At 47.1% G+C, this 18,031-nt stretch overlaps 1 protein-coding gene across 3 annotated transcripts in view; it reads right to left on the reverse strand.

Annotated features, from left to right (window-relative positions):
• The window catches only part of SRGAP2 (SLIT-ROBO Rho GTPase activating protein 2), a 226,544-nt gene that overhangs the window by 51,717 nt on the left and 156,796 nt on the right, over positions 1-18,031 (reverse strand). For 2 of the 3 annotated variants that reach the window (XM_028120152.2, XM_028120146.2), the window contains exons 6-10: positions 16,055-16,270; positions 15,327-15,455; positions 7,379-7,603; positions 3,587-3,688; positions 2,357-2,554 (exon numbers count right to left, since the gene is read on the reverse strand). In XM_028120152.2, the coding sequence (XP_027975953.1) occupies positions 2,357-2,554; positions 3,587-3,688; positions 7,379-7,603; positions 15,327-15,455; positions 16,055-16,270 (870 nt within the window). The remainder of the gene's footprint in view (positions 1-2,356; positions 2,555-3,586; positions 3,689-7,378; positions 7,604-15,326; positions 15,456-16,054; positions 16,271-18,031) is intronic. The other variant, XM_028120147.2, reaches the window with a different exon arrangement.

Below are 18,031 nucleotides of genomic sequence, written 5' to 3' on the forward strand. Positions count from 1 at the left end.
GACAAAAAACGTTCCTGTTAGCTATGGAAGTTTGCACACAATTTTGATAAGTAGCACTCCAGCTACAAAAGGCAGGAAGTGGGCTAGGGGTGAAGGGGTGGGCAGGATTTGAGAGGTCACCGGTTTGAATATGGTCATCCCTGCTCTTACTAAAGGTCAGCTTGCATACACATGTCATTGCTTCACTGAAAGCCAAAAAGTAATTCTGACGGTCTTAAATACAGACTTTTATGTCAAAATTTCTTATTTAATAAAAAAATGGAAATCTTCTGCAATGTAATGAGATTGGGTCATTAAGTAGTGTTATATCTAAGCAGTGCAGACAGACCAGCCGAACAATCCTATTATTAAAAGCCTCTAGAGTGTTCAACAACCTCCCGAGATAAGAAAGCTTGGGATGGCAAGACAGCCCTCATGACAGACAAGAAGTCCTCGTTCTGTCTAGCTGGGGCTTCGCATGCCTTTATGCTTTGCAGAGACTGCTCTTTCCTCAAGGAATGCCATTCTCTACTTAATTCACTGCCTGGTTCACTCATCCCTCAAGGTCAAGCACAAAAGTCACTTTGTATGTGATGTTTCACCAACTCCACCCATCTTGGCCACCATTCATGTGTGTGTGCATGTATGCACCGAAAATTTTTCATACTTATTTTTTGATTGCAAAAATCAACCTACTGTAACGTTTAGAAACATACAAAGTGAAAAAGGAAGTTCTCCCTTCGGATGCCTAATCCCATCATTCCCCACTCCACACCCCCGGCATTCCCAGCTTTAGCACCGTGCCTGGCACAGAGAAGATCCTTGAAAAGTCATCGATGAGTAATTCAATAATGACTAATGAATACATTAATAATGACTGTAGTGACAATAAATTTTCAGCACTTATTGAGCACTAACTACAAACCAGGCAGTGTGCTAAATATTTTACAAAAAAGGATGAATGGGTCAAAATATCATTCTGTTATTTCTCTGCGCAGACTTTTGTATTTCACTCATAAGTATACTTAAAGAATGTTATGATGAAATGAATTGGAAAAATATTAATCACCTGTTAAATGAAAGCAGATTATAACATAATATGCACAGCCAATATCCCACTTTTTATAATACATTTTAAATACATATTCACATAGATGTTTGTGTGTGCAGAGAAAAAAAACAGGAAGGGAATACATTAACACTCTTATCTCAAGGTAGTGCTATTGTGGATGATTATTTTCTTCCTTTTTGTTTCTAAATTTATATCATACACATGTTTTGCTTCATATAACAAGAAAAAAGTTATTTTAAAAGAATAATACTGTTAAATCATTCAACAGCCTTCTCTAGGATTAAAAAAAATGTGAAGAATTCTTAGTTTAAGTAAAAAAATAGATTTCTTTTTTTAGAGAAGATAGCAAATCACTAGTGTTCTTAATGGAGAAAGGGCAGTGTTCAAAGAAGAATTAAACAAATTGTTCCAGTTGGAGGAAAAATTCAATTTACTGCATGCAGACTGTGTTTCTTGACTGAAAAACAAGTTAATCCCTCTCATTCAGAATCAGTATGCATATTCACTAGCTATATTTCATCTCACATCTGCAAATTTAATTTCTCCTTTCTTGGTTGTCAGAAGATGAGAAAATAAATTTTAGTCCAGGCAATGAATCCTACTTGGCAAGCTCAAAATAACTTAATTATTAAAAAGCAGCACCAAAGAGCAGCCAGCAACCTTCCAAAGGACTGTTAACACAACTTGAAAAAAAACCGGGTCCGTTTGTCTAACAGAAGAGTGGGAGATACATGGATAAGAAAATACAGTGTTTTGGAATTCTCTGCAAACCAACGACACTGCACATTACCTGTCCTTTTGAATTTTAGTCATAATTATGAAAGATAATTTCCCATCACCAAAATTATAAAAAAATGTCATCGCATCACCTAGCAGAGATTATCAACTTTAGAAATAAGAGAGGTGTTAGCCAGAATATTTGGATGTAGCTCCCAAGAACTAAGAAATAAAGATCTCCTTTCGTGACCCCCCCTGTGGCTGAGAAGGAAATGTTCCAACAGAAGCCTACTAGATGGTTAACAAAAATTCTTAAAAAAAAAAAGTCTTCTGGGGGAAGGAAAAAAAGAAAATTCTTTTTCTTCCTGGCGGTGTACGTGGGAGCAGCCTTCTCTTGGGGGTCCCTGTTAGACACATACAGCTTAGAGATATCTGTGTCTTAATTGAAGTTGAGGAATGCTCTCCGAATATGCCCAGATCCAAATCAAGATATTCAAAGACTGCCCTTCCAGCACCTGACAAGGACTCTGGGTTCCAAGTCTCCCTGTGGGCTGTGGGCACTCTTCCAGAGCCATTGAGCCCCCTCACCGTGAAATAGAACTGCTCGGTCTCTTGCTGGTTGGCTCTCCTCTTAGCAATGCTGGGCTTGCTCATGAAGGTTTCTGAGACCGTGGACTTGACGGATTCCATAGAGTTGCTGTACTGGAAGCAGTCGGACACGTCAAAATCCTCAACAGTCACAATGTCCTGGATGGTCTGCAGAGTGGCTTCCATCGTCTTCTTTACCTGCCACAACAAGGGCCAATATAACGCGTGAGGGGCAGGCTGCAGAGGGGCAGGTGATGGAGAAGCTGGGAGGAGTGGGAGAGGAGTAGCTGGAGGGGACCGGGGGCTGCTATCAGAAGGGGCAGCTCTGCTCCCCATCAGACAGTGCTGAGTGAGTGATGTGGCCATCACATGGACTCTGTTTTACAGTGCTCCTCTCTCCAGGGAGGACCTCAAAACCACTCCCTCTTCATGCTAGGTATTTGATCCAGCTCTTATATTTAGTGTTGACTTTTTAAGTTTAGTATTAGCTCTGGGCTACAACAGAAGTGCTAACGGAGAGAATAAAACAAATCCAAACCAACCTCATGATATAAAGAGCTAGTTAAAATGTGAGAGGGGCCTGCCATGCCCCGCGCGCTGTTTCATGACCTTCAACAAATCAGTGGATTTGCTCCCCGATTCGCAAACGAAGTGATCCCGCCCCCAGTCCTTCCTGATCTTCCCGGAAAAAGTAAGACTGACTGAGATGCTAGGGAAGAAATCCCGTGAGCACAAAAGCAAGAAGCTGGATAATTAATCATGCTGCTCTTTTGAACTAGTTGTTAAAAGCAAGGACACTGGGCCCAGAAGAAAGTCCCCCCTTTCTAAGAGGATGGAGATGTTTTAAGTGTCAAAGTCAAAGGCCTCTGTTTGTTTGAAAATGCTGGAAAAAGCCAGGCATGAGGGGGTGGCTTCAGAGACACAATATTGTTCACACAGCTGCCAAGTGCCATTTTGATTAAATGTGTGTAGAGGGGGAAAGAAAAAAAGCATTTTGCAAAAGCTCAAAATAGAGCTCAACCTTTGGCAATGCAAGAGCAACTTCCTGGAGTTCAAGGGCAGGATGTAGCAGAGGGGGAAAATCCAAGGCTACATTTGGCTAGGAAATGTTTGCGGCAGCCCGGACATTCTCTGCATGCTCCTTCCACCTGCTCCCAGAGGGGCAGCAAGAAAGAGGTTCAACAGGGAAACACGGAGGGTGGCTCCAAGTCTCCTAAGCAGGAAACTCACCTCCTCGTTCTCAATCTTCAGAGTGGATAGGCGAGACTGCAGTTGCTGGCATCTCTGCACCAGCTCACTCTGGACAGGCTGCTGGGCACAGAGCTGGGAAGCCTGCCGAAAAAAAGCAACACCGGGTCAGAAGAGGACACAGTTCTTCTGGTGGTTCCAGAGTCCCATTACTACTGATAAAAGTCCTCATGTTCAAGCTGTAAGCCTCAGAGTTTCTACGTGCAAACAAAAATCCAAAGGCAGCGTGTGTGAACCTCTTCCGGGACCAAAGAGCACAAGGAGGGAATGAGAAGTGGGACCCGTTTGGAAAGACCAGATCCCTCTGTGTGGGGGCTCATCCCCAGGCTGGCGCCGGGCAGGCTCTGCGGCTCCGCGGAAGCCAGCGTTAGGCCAGAGCAGGGTGCCTCGGGCAGCCCCAGCTCCACCTACACAATGCTTTGGCAGAGAGGATTTCCTGCTAGAAGTCCGAGTGGCCACCTCTCCGGCCCCTCCTTCACCCCCCCTCCGTGCACCAGAGTGAAAGCAGGAGAGAAGTGGGTCAGGAGGCTAGCTTGCCGCGCTGGCAGCCAGCATGTGTTTATAAATCTGGGCCACGCATGAGAACTCTGACTCAACGAGAGAAAGTGTAAAGCCAGGAACAAGTCCACGGGCTGTGCTGGAGGGCCCCAGAGGGCACAGAATCTGGTGGAACTTGGCACTTTCAAAGAGCCATCCTTTTGCCCCAGGTTTGCACCAGATCTGTGTGGGCAAGGAGTCTGCCCTGCCCTTAAGGACTGCCGTCGATAAGCTTTTCCCTCTGGGAAAAGATGCCTCAGCCAGAGTCTCCTGACAGGGGCATGGCTATGGCATGGGCACGAGGTCACCCACAGTCCCCAGGCTGGCAGATGAGGGAGGGCCCACGTGGAGGCAGCTCCTGTCACCTTGCCACCATGTGGCCCTTTAGCCTCCTGTCTGCAGAGAGACATCTGGACAGAACTGGACTCCTTCTTCCTCAGCAATGAGTGGGCACATTCACATGCCCACAGACCATTCTCTTGCTTGAAAGACAAAACCTCTCTTCAAATGGAGGGGGCTGGGACTTGACCTTTTCCTCCATTGGCTTTTAAGCTCCCAACCGACTTGACCTCCTCCCCCAGCTGAGGGGCTGGCCTGAGCCAGCTCTCAGATCTGAAGAGAGCTGACTTCACTCCGGCTCTTGGATAAGCAGACACAATGGAGAAAGCTCAGTGGCCAGGATGGGTGAGAGCCAAGAGTGAAACTCTCTGGCTGCCTGATGTCACTGGTCAGGCATCCAGAGCCCCACAAGCCTCTGGAGGCACCAAGGGTAGAGCCAAGCACCTCCTCCTAGTACATCTGAGAGTGCCTGGCATCAACTCATGTGCTGAGCGCCCCAGAACACCAGTCAGTGCGGGGCCTTGGCCAATTTCAGGGCTTCCGGTCAAAATGCCACCCGAACCTTGGCCCTAGCTCAAGGACTTCCAGGCAGCTCTCTCTTGTTGCCTCCACAGTCTACAGACAGCCCACACTGGTGGGGATAGACTGGCTGTGGGGACCAAGAAAAACTCGCCTTCTCATCTCTTTTTATTTTCTACTCCTAGGAAGGCTGGGCTGGAATGCAGAACCTTTGCATGGGGAGCATGCAAGATCTAGGGCTGACCCTGGCCCCTGCCTGGCTCAGCCACTGATCAGCTGCATCACACAAAGGGAGGGCGGAGGCCGAAGAGTGAACTATTGATTTAAAGTAACCCAGACCTAGCAGGGAGGACTCACGGAGGGAAAATGACCTCCACGCCTATGCCTTTAAGAAGCAGCAGGGCTGCTGATGCATGCTTTGGCAGAAGTCCTCTACTGGGGTGCAAGGTCATGCATTTCAGCTGTGCTCCACAGTATGAAACTGAGGCACTGACGGGGCTACGACGGGGCCCGAGCACCCGGCATTTGGATTCTCCCTTTATGGAGACAAGCTGCTTGGCTCCGAAGGCAACTCAGTCAACACCAGAAAATGTATCACTCCGCTCAGCTGGTGCCCAAGTTGCACCGATTCTTGGGAAGGAATGTCAGTGGCAGCTGGGGAAGGGGACTGGAAGAAAAGTTGGACCAGAAGCCAGGGCCGGTGAGGAATGGGGCTTCCTGGGGGCTCGATGACACCCCCCCCAACTCTGACTGCGTACACTGCCATTTCACTTCCCCATCTGTTCAGATGCTGACATTTCCTAAGTCACAGAAATGGAAACAAACTGTACATGGTTTGGTTTTCCCTGAGGAGAGGAAAGAAATCATCTCCACATTTTTGTCTTTAGGATAGAAATGTCCCATTCTCCACTGTGGACTATCAATGACAGCGAATCCTCTAGTTACACTGCCAACAGTTGTCATTCTGGGACAGGGTCTTCTAAAAAGCATCTGGATACTAATCCTATTGGAAACACCATTCCCTTGTTGAGAGGACATGGTTGTTTTTCAGTCACCTCGCATCCTTCCTCCACCTCCTGACAACTTTGACCTGACTATCCTCTGGGGGAATCTCCCACCCCACAACTCAGGTCATGTGTTTTGGATGAGGCTCTCCCCAACTCCGGGATGGAGCATGTGACTTAGGCATAAGCCAATCAGCCAACTACAGACACCCAGCCACGATCATTGGCTCAGGGATAAACTCAACAGCCAATCAGAATGAAGAAGACCCAATGAGAATTTTGTGGGGGCTTCTAGGAGGGAAGCAGGTACTCCTTCCACTGGATTTGGACCTACAAGAAGATTAGGCTGTAAATGCAGTCACTTTGCCCTGATGGGATGAGAGCCTACCTAGAATAGAGCCCAAGATACAAGATGTGAAGCAGAGAGAGAGAAACAACAACAAAAATCTGAGTCTTGATAAAACTGCCACTCCTAAATCCAGCCAGCCTGAAGATCCATCTGTTTCTATTACGTAAGCCTATACATTCTCCTTCCGATTTAGCCCGGAGGTTAAAGGGTAGCTCCTACCGACAGAGTAAGGTTCACTCTGATATGCATGCAGAACCACCCCAAGTGGAACCAAAAGATGCAGAGTAATGAAAACCAAAGAGCTGCTCGTTTCTCTCACTTTGTTTAGGCCCTTTTCGTTTTAGTCTTGGAGGGGAAAATATCAACACAGGGCCCCCATGTTCCTGTTCCCCAGCCTGGGCAGACAGCATCAGGACTCGGGGATGACATCTTAGCTCCTTCTTCTCTGTCTTACCCATTTTTTTTTGTTCAGTACCCAAGCAAAGCTACCCCTTTTATTGCAATCTTCTAATCTCAAGAGAATAAGATCCTTTAGATCTCTGCCAGGTGACAGAAGATCACATCATTATTGCCCCACTTAGCCCTCCCTCCCCATCAAAAGCCTTGAGTATCTGGCCCCACCTCAGCTCTACCAGACTCACCATTTGGAGGCCTCCTCCAAATCTTCCCTCTGCCATACTGAACAGTTAGTTTTTACACAACTGCTGTTTTTCACCTCCTCTGATCCCGCTGGACCCTCTGGGTGCCCCTCCCTATGCATATTTCCAACTCTCTCTCAACCCACCATACTGGAAGCTCCCTGAGGGCCCTAATCCCCAATGCCTATGGTCGAGCCCAGAAGACGCTCAGTCGCTTCCTGCTGCTCAGTCGCTATTTACCGAATGAGTGAAATGCTCCTCACCCACCTGACGGGAAGCCAGCCCTGGGCCTTGCTCTCCCCAGAATAAGGTGCCCTTAGTGTAGTGAATCCAGGCACAAGTGAGCTCGAGCCCCTTAGGGAGTGTGGTGATGGGAAGAAGGCCTCACCATGTCTCCCATGTGGGGCTGGAACTCAAACTTCATTGGTGGGCAGAAGACATTGTTGTACATCTCCATAAGGCGCTGCTTGTCACTGGTGGCATCCAGGTTCTCTACGGCATTCTCGATGGCATCCAGACCTTCGTGCTTTGACTGCTCCAGATTCAACTCAGCGGAGAGGAAGGTGCGTAGCGCCCGGTTCAGGCTAGCATGGTAGCCTAAGTCACAACACTGCTGTGGGACGGAGAAGGCACATGAGCGAACCATAGACAGTCCCAAGGCTTGGCAGAAAGGGAGGTGGCCCCCGGGGCAGCTCTGACCATATCACGGGGGCTGGCCGTGCAGCCAGAAGAAGGCTGACATTCTGACTTCCAAGATCCAGGTGAGAGTTCTGGTTTCCACTCCCAATTCAATGGAAGACACACCTCAGAGGACTATAGGCTGATTGGGAAGAAGAGGACTCAGCGGGACAGAAGGAAATTATATTGTCATGCACTGCACAGGGCTATTTAGGAAACAGGAAAAGGGCTGAGGGCTGAAGGGAATCCTCTTCCACTTTAGGGTTTCTCTCGGGATGCCATGATAACAAAATTCAACAATGAAAATATGGCCTGCCACTCCCTGAGGGTCACTGTGGTCAAGTCACTACATACGAACCAAGTCAGGCCATTTCAGCATTTAAGGTTCACAACTCATACAAGTGTCGCAAGAGCAGTTCATTTACACCAACACTGAACTCCAGCGGGAGAAGAAGAGAGTGGGGAGCAGACCCTATCATCGGTTGTCACCCCCACCAGCTCCCGATGTTCTAGGACTGGCCTTAGCAGCAGACTCGGATTTCTGCACTAAAGCTCCCGCCCGACAAAAATACCATTTATAAGACCAAAAATTTCTAAGTGTCAGTCTTACCGGGACAATGCAGATCATGTAAAGGATTCTGATTTTCTAAAGCAAAATTGGAAAAAAAAAAAAAGTATGAGAGGCAACAGTATAAAAAAAAGCACTGGACAGGAAGTCAAGCAGCCTTGGAAAAGCCAGTCCCCAAACCTGAAGCTGTACCCTCGGCTGTAAAATGAACAGATGTGGCCAAGTCGGTGGTTTTTTAAGCTGCGGATCAGAGGTGTGAGGTTCTATGCCGCTGCTCAGGCTGCCCTTGAGAAGGGGGTAAAAGGGCAGCAACCAATAGGACTTGGAGCCTCCTATCTCTGGTTCAGCCAAACCAGCTCTGCCCTTTTATCTACTTAATAGATTGGGATCCTTTTATTTTTTTTTAAGACTTTATTTATTTATTTTTGAGAGAGAGAATGAGAAAGAGGGGGAAAGAAAGAGAGAGAGAGAGCGCGCGCGTGCCAGTGGGGGGAGGGGCAGAGGGAGAAGCAGACTCCCCACTGAGCAGGGAGCCCAACGCGGGACTGGATCCCAGGATCCCAGGATCATGACCTGAGCCGAAGGCAGACGCTTAACGGACTGAGCCACCCAGGCGCCCAATAGATTGGGATTCTATGTAAGGTCTGATTTGAAGAAAGAATTCTGCTCGAGAAAAAGTCTGAAAATACTTGGACTAATAATGTCTAAGGCCCTCTTCAGCAGTGGCATTCTGTAACTCTACAATATTCCCCATCCCTCCCAAAGGACCCCGAGATCCAAATTCCTTGGCCATCCATTATCCCCTCTATTGCTGAAGCAGCTCTGAGTTCCAGAACCTGAGAAGAAATGTCCGAGAAGAATCCATGGATAGAGTCAGACCATGTGCCTGACTGCAGTTTCATTCCATAGGCAGGCATCAAACGGACTTCCTCCAGCTTTTCCCCTCATCCTGTTCACCCCGGGAGCAGCCAACACTGGGGAGGAAAAAGCACGTGATGTGCCTCCTCCTCCTAGCATCTGACAAGAAGCTCAGCGACAGAGCGCCTGTCGGGCTGGGCTCTGGGTCAGTGCCAACAGCGTGGCAGGTGCCTGGCGGCAGGGGAAGAACAGCAGTTACAGCTTGACTAGAGGCGGAGGATGGAAAGACATTCAATTCAGTTGGGAGGGAAAAGCAAATGGAAGCAAGACAAAAGCAGCTGATTGGGAGACTTCGCGTGCAGGGGCCCTTCTTCCTCTGAAAGACACTGCTGGTCTAGCCAGGCTGCCCTTGGACTTGGAAACCTTCCTGACTAACTCTGTGCAGACGCTGATGATGAACTGGATGACTGTGAGTCTGTGAACACAAGGGCTGAGCAAGTGGGGAGCTTTTTAGTGCAGAAGAGAATTGGGGAAGGCGGGGTGCCCTTCATCACCTTTACATTTTTGGTGACTCCATTCTCTCTACCTCTACCCTGATTCATACCCTTATCCTACATCAGTGCTGTCTGCTTCACTCTCTTCAAAGATAGCTTTTGTTAGGCCACCCCTACTGAAGAACCTACAGAAGCCTTTGGTCTTTTCTAAAGTGAAGTCCACCTTCTTCAGTTTGGGTATTTAAAAATACCTCTATTTTACTAAGTATGCTTACCGTATGCCTGATGCATGCTAAGTGCTTTATGTACATTCTACATCTGAATCCTCATAATAATCCCAGTGAGGCTGGTATTATCTTCATTTCCCAGACTAGAATGTTGAGGGTCCAGGAAGTTAAGTAAGGTCACCAGCCAGAACAAATTCTAATATGTCTTGCAGTCTGACCATCAACATCATCTTCCTATGTTCCCTTCCTCAGACTCTTCTGCTCTAACCAAGGACATGCTCCTGCTTAGGGCAGAGTATGGGAGAACAGCAGGCCTCAAATCAGCTGCGTGACCGTGAGTGAGCAATTTAACATCTCAGCCTCCAATGAGGACAATAGCAGCCTCATCGGTTGTCGTGAGGCTGATACAGGCAATGTATTTATCCACATCTGGCACCGTGCAGACACTTCCACCTCAATCACCAACATCCCCAAATCCACAGACTTCTGCCGTTTCCCAGCATTCTCCCTTCTTGACATATTTCCCACTCCTCTCAGTTGTTGGAAATGGACCCCATCTTCAAAATCCAAATCAAATTCCCAGCCTCTGGGAAGCCAGCCAGCCCTGCAACCGTGGCATCTATTGACCTTGGCCTTTACTCAGGACCACACCACACCAGCCCTCACGTGACACAGGACACACTCCCTCACTCTGAGACTTGCCAATTCCTATCACCCCAACAAGAAGACAAGCGTCAAAGAGGTCCTGGCCAATGTCACTGCTTCTTTGTATCCCCCACCATGAAGCCTTGCTCAAAGTAGGCATTTTATACACATCAGTGGATGGACCGATTGATGCCCAGAGTATAGATTCTAGCCTCTCAGGAATCATCCATTTAGGCTGAATACCGATCTAAGTCAAATGGGTGGACGTGACCACCACAACCCCTAGTTTTGCTCACTCCGTATGGCCTATGGAAGGCTGGGAGCTTTTCCCGGCTGCCTGATGCCTCATTTATATAACTGTTCTGTAGCTCCTCTGTGCCACCGACCCACAATGTGCCCTCTGGCTCCTCTGTGCCTCCAGCCAACCAGGGAGACTCGCGCTGGGTTTTACAGAGCCTTCGCTATGCACAGATTTCCACAAGCACGACGGCCAGAAACTGAGGCCTTAGCAAAGAAGCAATTGCTGGCAAGGGTTAGGTAAAGGAGATTTGACTATTTCATCTCTGTTCCCAGGAGAATCCCAGTGAGTAGAGGCAACGCATTATTCTTCCTCACAATGGGGACAAAGTATGCTTTCGGTGGCTTCTGATGAGTTCCGTGGCCATGCCGAGCTCCCCTGGCCACTTCTGGGTTATATAAATGTTTGATGAAAACTCTCTCAGGGGAAATCAAATTTTTATAAGAATTTAATGATAGCCCATCCAGATGTGTGATGACTTGAGTTGACAGCTCATTAACCCTTTACTAGTTCACAGTCCTCACCCAGAGACTCTAGAGAAGGCCTAGAAAAGAAACATGGGTGTTTTCCTAACATCCACTTCTAGTTCACACAGAAGAGATAAATAAATGCCCTTTAAAAAATTTCCTATGAAGGGGCGCCTGGGTGGCTCAGTCGTTAAGCATCTGCCTTCGGCTCAGGTCATGATCCCAGAGTCCTGGGATGGAGCCCCGCATCGGGCTCCCTGCTCGGGGGGAAGCAGGAAGCCTGCTTCTCCCTCTCCCGCTCCCCCTGCTTGTGTTCCCTCTCCAGCTGTCTCTGTCAAATAAATAAAATCTTAATAAAAAAATTTCCTATGAAGAAAGCTGCGTTCCTTCATGTCCACCTTGGGTGCACACAGTGTCACGGATTCTCTACCCACGTATGGAGTCCTCACAAGCCCCCAGCTATGCATGCGGACAATGCCCTGTTCTTCATTCATCCCTCTGCTTCTGGGTTGGGAAAGCCACAGGAGGACGGGGGAGGAAAGCCACATTCCAATGAGCCTACGGTTCTTAGACTCCATCAAGTCAGCTCAGAGTGTGTTTTTGGCCTGAAGTCAAGGTTTCCCTGGTGCATGTCAGATGCCTCATGTGGGTTTCGACAGTCCAAGTTTAAATCTTCTTATATTATAAAATGAAGTCAAAGGCTAGTCCTGGTGTCAGTGTACGGGCATCGACAAAAATAACTTCCTTTCACTTATCCTCAATGCTTTCAGCACACACTGTACTTCCACACCACGAGGAAGGAGGCAGCATGGTGCCCGTAACACAGATGGCAACAGACTGTGCAAGATTCATCCCTTGTCTTAAAGCAAGTTCTGGATCCTGTCAAGATCAGAACACCAAGGTACCCAGGCTCCCCACATTCACTCCTGCCCTAACTGTTGGTGTGTTGCCCAGGTGTCCTTTGGGCCATTTTTATTGCCTTGATCATCCAGGAAACTACTGATACATGCACTAGCTGGGGTGACGCTCAGAAACATCACACTGGGCAAAAAAGGCCAGGTACGAAAAGTACGTACTGTAAAATCCCATCTTTGTGAAATTCTATAACAGGCAAAACTAATTTATGGTGAAAGAAATCACAACAGTGGTTGCCTTGGGGTGAGGGATTGACTGCGAAGAGAAAAGAGGAACTTTTTGAGGCAATGGAAATACTCTCTATCTTGATAAGAGATGTAGGTTATAAGGGTGTTTGAATTTATCATAACTCTTGAAACTGTAACACCTAAGTTCAGGCAGTATATATAACTCTGGGCAGTATTAAAAGGCACAAAAAGAAAAAAAAAATCTTGCCTTAGGAAATCACCTTCCTCCTCCTTCTAGTCCTTGCTTCCTTCAATGAATATACTATGCTCAGCTATGTATTAAACACTGCGTGTATGTTTAAAAAAAAATACCTTAATATATAAAGTTTTCTTATATATTTAAATAATCTCTACACCCAACACGGGGCTCGAACTCACATCCCTGAGATTAAGAGTTGCATGCTCTTCCGACTAAACCAGCCAGGTGCCCCATTTTATATATTAAGGTAAAAAGAAGACTTGGTTCCTGCCTTAATGGAATGTACAGACACTGAGACATTTCTCTGTTCTTAGTGCAGTGACTCAAAACTTTTTTTGACTTCCAGCTCACAGGAAGAAATTCATCTTGTCACACACACATGCACATACCTAACAGTTTCACAAAATAAAACTTAACCTTACTAAGTATGATGTACCTAGATATTTCATTTTCCTTCCTATTCTATTCTAGTCTATTCTGTTCTATTCTAGTTCATTCATTGAAAAAAATAAGTCAAACCCATAAAAGTGATTTCATGACTTCCCCAATGGATAATGACTTATGGTTTGAAGAACACTGTCCTAGGACACCCTGGGCTTCCCTTAGCTTTGCAGTTAGCCAGTTGCATAGAAATTATCTCTTTGTAGGTCTATGAAAACCTCTAGGGCAAAAATTATTTTATACATTTTATACCCTTGATGCTAAGCACACAGCCTCATTCCAAATAAATATTTACTTAGCTGCATGTTATCAGCTTTAAAAAGAACAAGTAATAAATCTGTCCTCACCTTAAGAAAAACAAAAACAAAACAAACAACAAGCAAAACAAGAGCAACTTTACTATCTGAGTGGCCTGGAATGCCACCAACCCGGACTCGCTCACAGTAACCTACACCCACATCCTGGCTGAGCGCTAAGGAGGCTGACAGGCTACTTTTTCACCAGACTTCACACCGCATCCCATGAAGATGGGCTCTAACACACCTTTCCTCTTCTCCTTCAAGTGAGAATAAGGTGCAAAATCGCTTGCTTCTTTGGACTGATTTTAAAATACCTATGCACATCTGATGGAGGGTCTACGGATTGCAAAGGTTATAACTGACACAGCTGTAGCCCCTCTCTCCCCCTGAGGTGGGCATTTTGGCAAAAGGGGCGGGAAAGTTGCCCTGGGGGCAAAGGCAAATGGGAAAGGACAAACCGGAGGAAGAGGTGTGATGGACTGCAGAGTTTTGATTTTTTTTTTTAAACTAAATGTGAGATACATAGCAGAAAAAGAACCGATTCTTTTCCTTGCTGAGAACAGGTGTCTCTCCCAACAGTGAAGAGTCATTCCCCTCACGAGGAGAAAGGATCCTGTTTAAGGCTCTGACCTCCACTGAAGGACAGTGTTGAGATTGGCATCAACAAACAAAGAGAAGAAAGCAGAGCCTGAAACAGGCCTCAGGGCTCCCCTTACCCGGTCAGACCATGACACCCAGGGCATGAAGAGGCTGAAATCAACTGAATCTAAAATCCCTGGAACTAGTTTAGAAAAGTTCTCCAAGCATGTGAAGCCAGATTTCAGTACCAAGATCAAGTCCAATTCCTCTGTCTGCCCAAGAGAGAGGTGGGGGAGAGGGTAGCACAGCAGAGTTCCAAAACAGGTCAGTGCCGAGCCCCAGATGACCTGAATCTTAGACCAGACCCCAAATGGTATTGTGAAGTGTGGCAGGTTCATTCACTGAGAAACCAAGTCAGGCAAGCGTGCCAGGTCTGGCCAGAAGCTCGTAAAGGCGGGTGGCTACCTGTGAATAGCTAAAAGCAAATATCAGGCCTCACAGAGAAGAGACTAGCCCAGGTACACCTGAGTCAGCTGGCTCCCGGCCCCCCACTCAAGACTGGAGGGAAGGGTGGACCCATGCAGCTATGGTCAGGGCTGGCTCAGAAACTGGGCCAGGTGGGAGTCCGCAGGTGAGAGAGACTGCAAGACTCAACTATAACGTTTGAAGACAAGCAGCAGGAGAAACAAGGCCAAGGCTGACCCATTAAGGCCAAAGACCAAAAGTGTAACCCTTGTGCCTAATCCATGCAAAACACATGTGCTTACTCATCTGCTTCTCTAATCATCTTTGTGTCACAGATCAGAAAGCATGGGCCAGATGTCAAGGGCATCTAGCCACCTTACTGACCAGGACCCTCAAATGCAGTGTAATTGAGGGCAGGTAATCTTCTTGAGCCCTAGATTCCTAATCTTCAAATTGGAGATAGTAACTCTGATCCAGAGGGTGATAGGATAGTCAAATGAAGTAATACCAAGAGACGTTTAAGTACTATCTAAATATAAGGCACACATTCTAACTCTTAGCTCTTGCCACTCACTTCTATGTGCAAATAGCTGATTCAAGGGAATATTTCCTGGGAGACAGGAGTGCATTGCAGTTATGAGCATGGGCTTAAGTAATCAGGCCTCGGCACAAATCTTGCCTCTGTCACTTATTAGCTGACTCTGGGTAAGTCATCTAAACTCTGAATTTTAAACTGTAAAAATGGAGATAAAAGTGCCTTCCTCCCAGGATTGTAGTAAGAACTGAGTAAGATGAAGCATAAAGGGCTTCACCTCCTATCTGGAACATGGCAAGCCCCCAATGGACCATGGCTACTATCTTCATAATTCTTCTCAAAATGCTCCAAGATGCCCGAGCAACAGAACTGGAGAACACCTGACCAGTTCTCCAATACCAGGGAAAAGGTGCCCTTGAGCCCCCAGCTTTAAGCACTTACATCAATAAGGTCAGACAGGTCGTGGATGTAGTACTTGAAGACAGATGCATTGGTTGCCTCCAGAGCCAGTAAGTACTCATTCCGGGCTTTAATGGCCTTCAACTTATTCTCTGTGTACTTGGCTTGGCGCTGAAAAGGGAACAGAAGTTCAATTCTACTTTTTTTTTTAAAAGGGGAGATTGTGCTCTAAAATATGAAAGTACAGTACATTCGAGAACCACAATTGTGCTGCTACTCCCTGTGCGCTTCTGCCTTAAATTGGGTTCTAATTCTGTTTAATGAGCTTCAAGGGCATAATGTAGATCAATCCAGGAAAGGTTAATGAGGCTCCCTACTTTCGATGCATGTCCCACTTTGGTTCTACCCGCAAACACCAGTCTCCATCCTTGTACTGCCACCCAGAAGAAGGTGTCATTACATCTGCCCCTGAATATGGGACATCTGATGCCAAGCCCTAGGTCTGCAGTCCCTCTCCCAGGCTTGGGAAAGGTTTCTGTTGTTTCTGATGAATCTGCTACAGGTGAAAAACTTGGAGCCCCCACGCCCAAGTTCTTCCAGTACCTAGAATTTCTTCCAGGGCAGACAGCAAGGACTTACTTTTGGCCATTAGGCACTAAAGGAATGAGTCTCTTTGTTCTGCTCTTCATAGCACCTACTGGAAAAATCCTATCAATCCTGACTTCCACAGTGCTCCTCCCCAGCCCCTAAAGATGCTGAAGCATCCGTACCTTCTCCTTCATCTTCTCAATCTTCTTCACTGAGCTCCTCCGGACATGCTTCTCTTCAATGCGGACATTGGACGAGGAGTCAGGGGAGCGTGGGGTCTGCCGGTCTTCCTGCTTTACCGATTTTCCAAATTGCTTCTCCTCCTGCTTCTCTGCCTCCTTTAGCTTGCTCTGAGCACTGATGCTGTCGGCATTGTACATGTGATAGGTCTTCATGACCTGCAAGACACCCCCCGCCCCCGCCCCCAGAGGTCAAGCCAATAGGATCAATTATCTGCTTTACAGACTACCAGATTCAGCTGGACCTGTCCCACATGAAGCACTATCCTCATGCCTTTACGGGAAAACTTCTTAAGTGTTTGGTTCAGCCAACACTGCATATTAAAGACCACCCCAAAGCACAGGAAAGCAGCATTTGAACGGAGCCAGTATGTCTTATTCTTAAAATGACTTCACGTCTTCCATCATGCATTATTTTTTTTAAACTTTTTTTTATTTATTTATTCATGAGAGACGGGGGGGGGGGGGCAGAGGGAGAAGCAGGCTCCCAAGGAACAGGGAGCCCGATGCGGGACTCGATCCCAGGACCCTGGGATCATGACCTGAGCCGAAGGCAGACGCTTAACCATCTGAGGCACCCAGGCGCCCCCATCATGCATTATTTACTTCTATTTATCAACACTTGTAAGCATGACTCTTTTATACCTGCTAAGTAATTTCTATCGCTCAGCCAGAGGACACAAGGTTAGGAACCCTGAGGAGGCCAGCACAGCTTGTGGAGTGGTCTATACTTTTTGGACCTTTCAGATACAAAACGGGGAAGAAGAAAGGCTCCAAAAACTCTTTCTACTGCCCTAGCATTCTAGGGGTCCGTCTGGCCTGCTTCACGTGGATCGAACACCCTCTCTCCTGGGAACTAACTAGAACAGCAGTGGCAGTAACAACAGTAGCTCTCGTTTCTTGAGCATGTAGTATATGCGTGGCTTTGTGCCAGGTGCTACACATGCACTTTCTTATTTCATCCTTACAGCAACCCTGGGATCTAGAAAACGACCCGATGAAGACTGTTAACCCACACAACAATTCACGTTAAGAGCCTAAGAAGGAATAAAACCCACACTGGGTGAAACCAGAGTTGCCATAGGAAGGAAGCAATGTTAAAGGAGAAAAAGACAATTCTCAAATTTCCCACCAAAGCCACTGTCTGAGAATCCAGTCTCTTTTCTTAACGAGGAGGCCGGGCAGCCTAGAACTTGTGTGTGTTTCCTCCCCAACATACTTCCAACCACAAGGTGCCTGCTCTTCCCTCCGTTTCCACACAGGGGGCCTCTAGCTTCTATCTGGGAATTAAAAATGCTGATTACAACTAAGCGAGCTGAAGTTCAAGAGTGCTGACATTTTAATGTCGTGCAATCTCTTTGAGAGGGAGAGAGTGTGGGAGTTGGGTGTATGTGTTGGGGGGCAGGGTGCAGACCGAACAACAGAGGGGAGTAAGGGCATAATACTGACAACAATCTCTACCACTTACTTAGTACGTGCTGTGTGTCAGAGGCTTTATGTGGGTCGCCTCAGTGAACCCTCACAACTCCTCTATAGGAGACATGTGATTATCTCCACTTTTAAAGATGGGGAAACTGCAGCTCAATGAGATTAAACTATCCTACCCAACATCACACAGCTAGTACATGGCAGAATCAGGATTCAAACCTAGGTTTGTCAGACCACAAAGTCCACATTCTGAGCCACTAGGCACCAGTGTCTTCCTCTGAATAGGACCAGAGCGGGGTTAGTTGGGAGGAAAGGTTAGGTTTAGTCAAGACCGGTTTGAAAAGAGGAACTGGTTTTATTAATGGCTTTGTGGTCCTAACCGGGGGGCTAATCTGGAGACATTTTTGACTGTCACAACTTGGAAGCTTGCTCCTGGCATCGAGTGGGTAGAAGCCAGGGAGGCTGCTAACCACCCAGTGCACAGGACAGCCC

Source organism: Eumetopias jubatus, unplaced genomic scaffold (genome assembly GCF_037043125.1).
Source record: "Eumetopias jubatus isolate StellerSeaLion01/CBP00866 unplaced genomic scaffold, mEumJub1_p1.0 scaffold_12, whole genome shotgun sequence".
Classification (NCBI taxonomy): domain Eukaryota; kingdom Metazoa; phylum Chordata; class Mammalia; order Carnivora; family Otariidae; genus Eumetopias; species Eumetopias jubatus.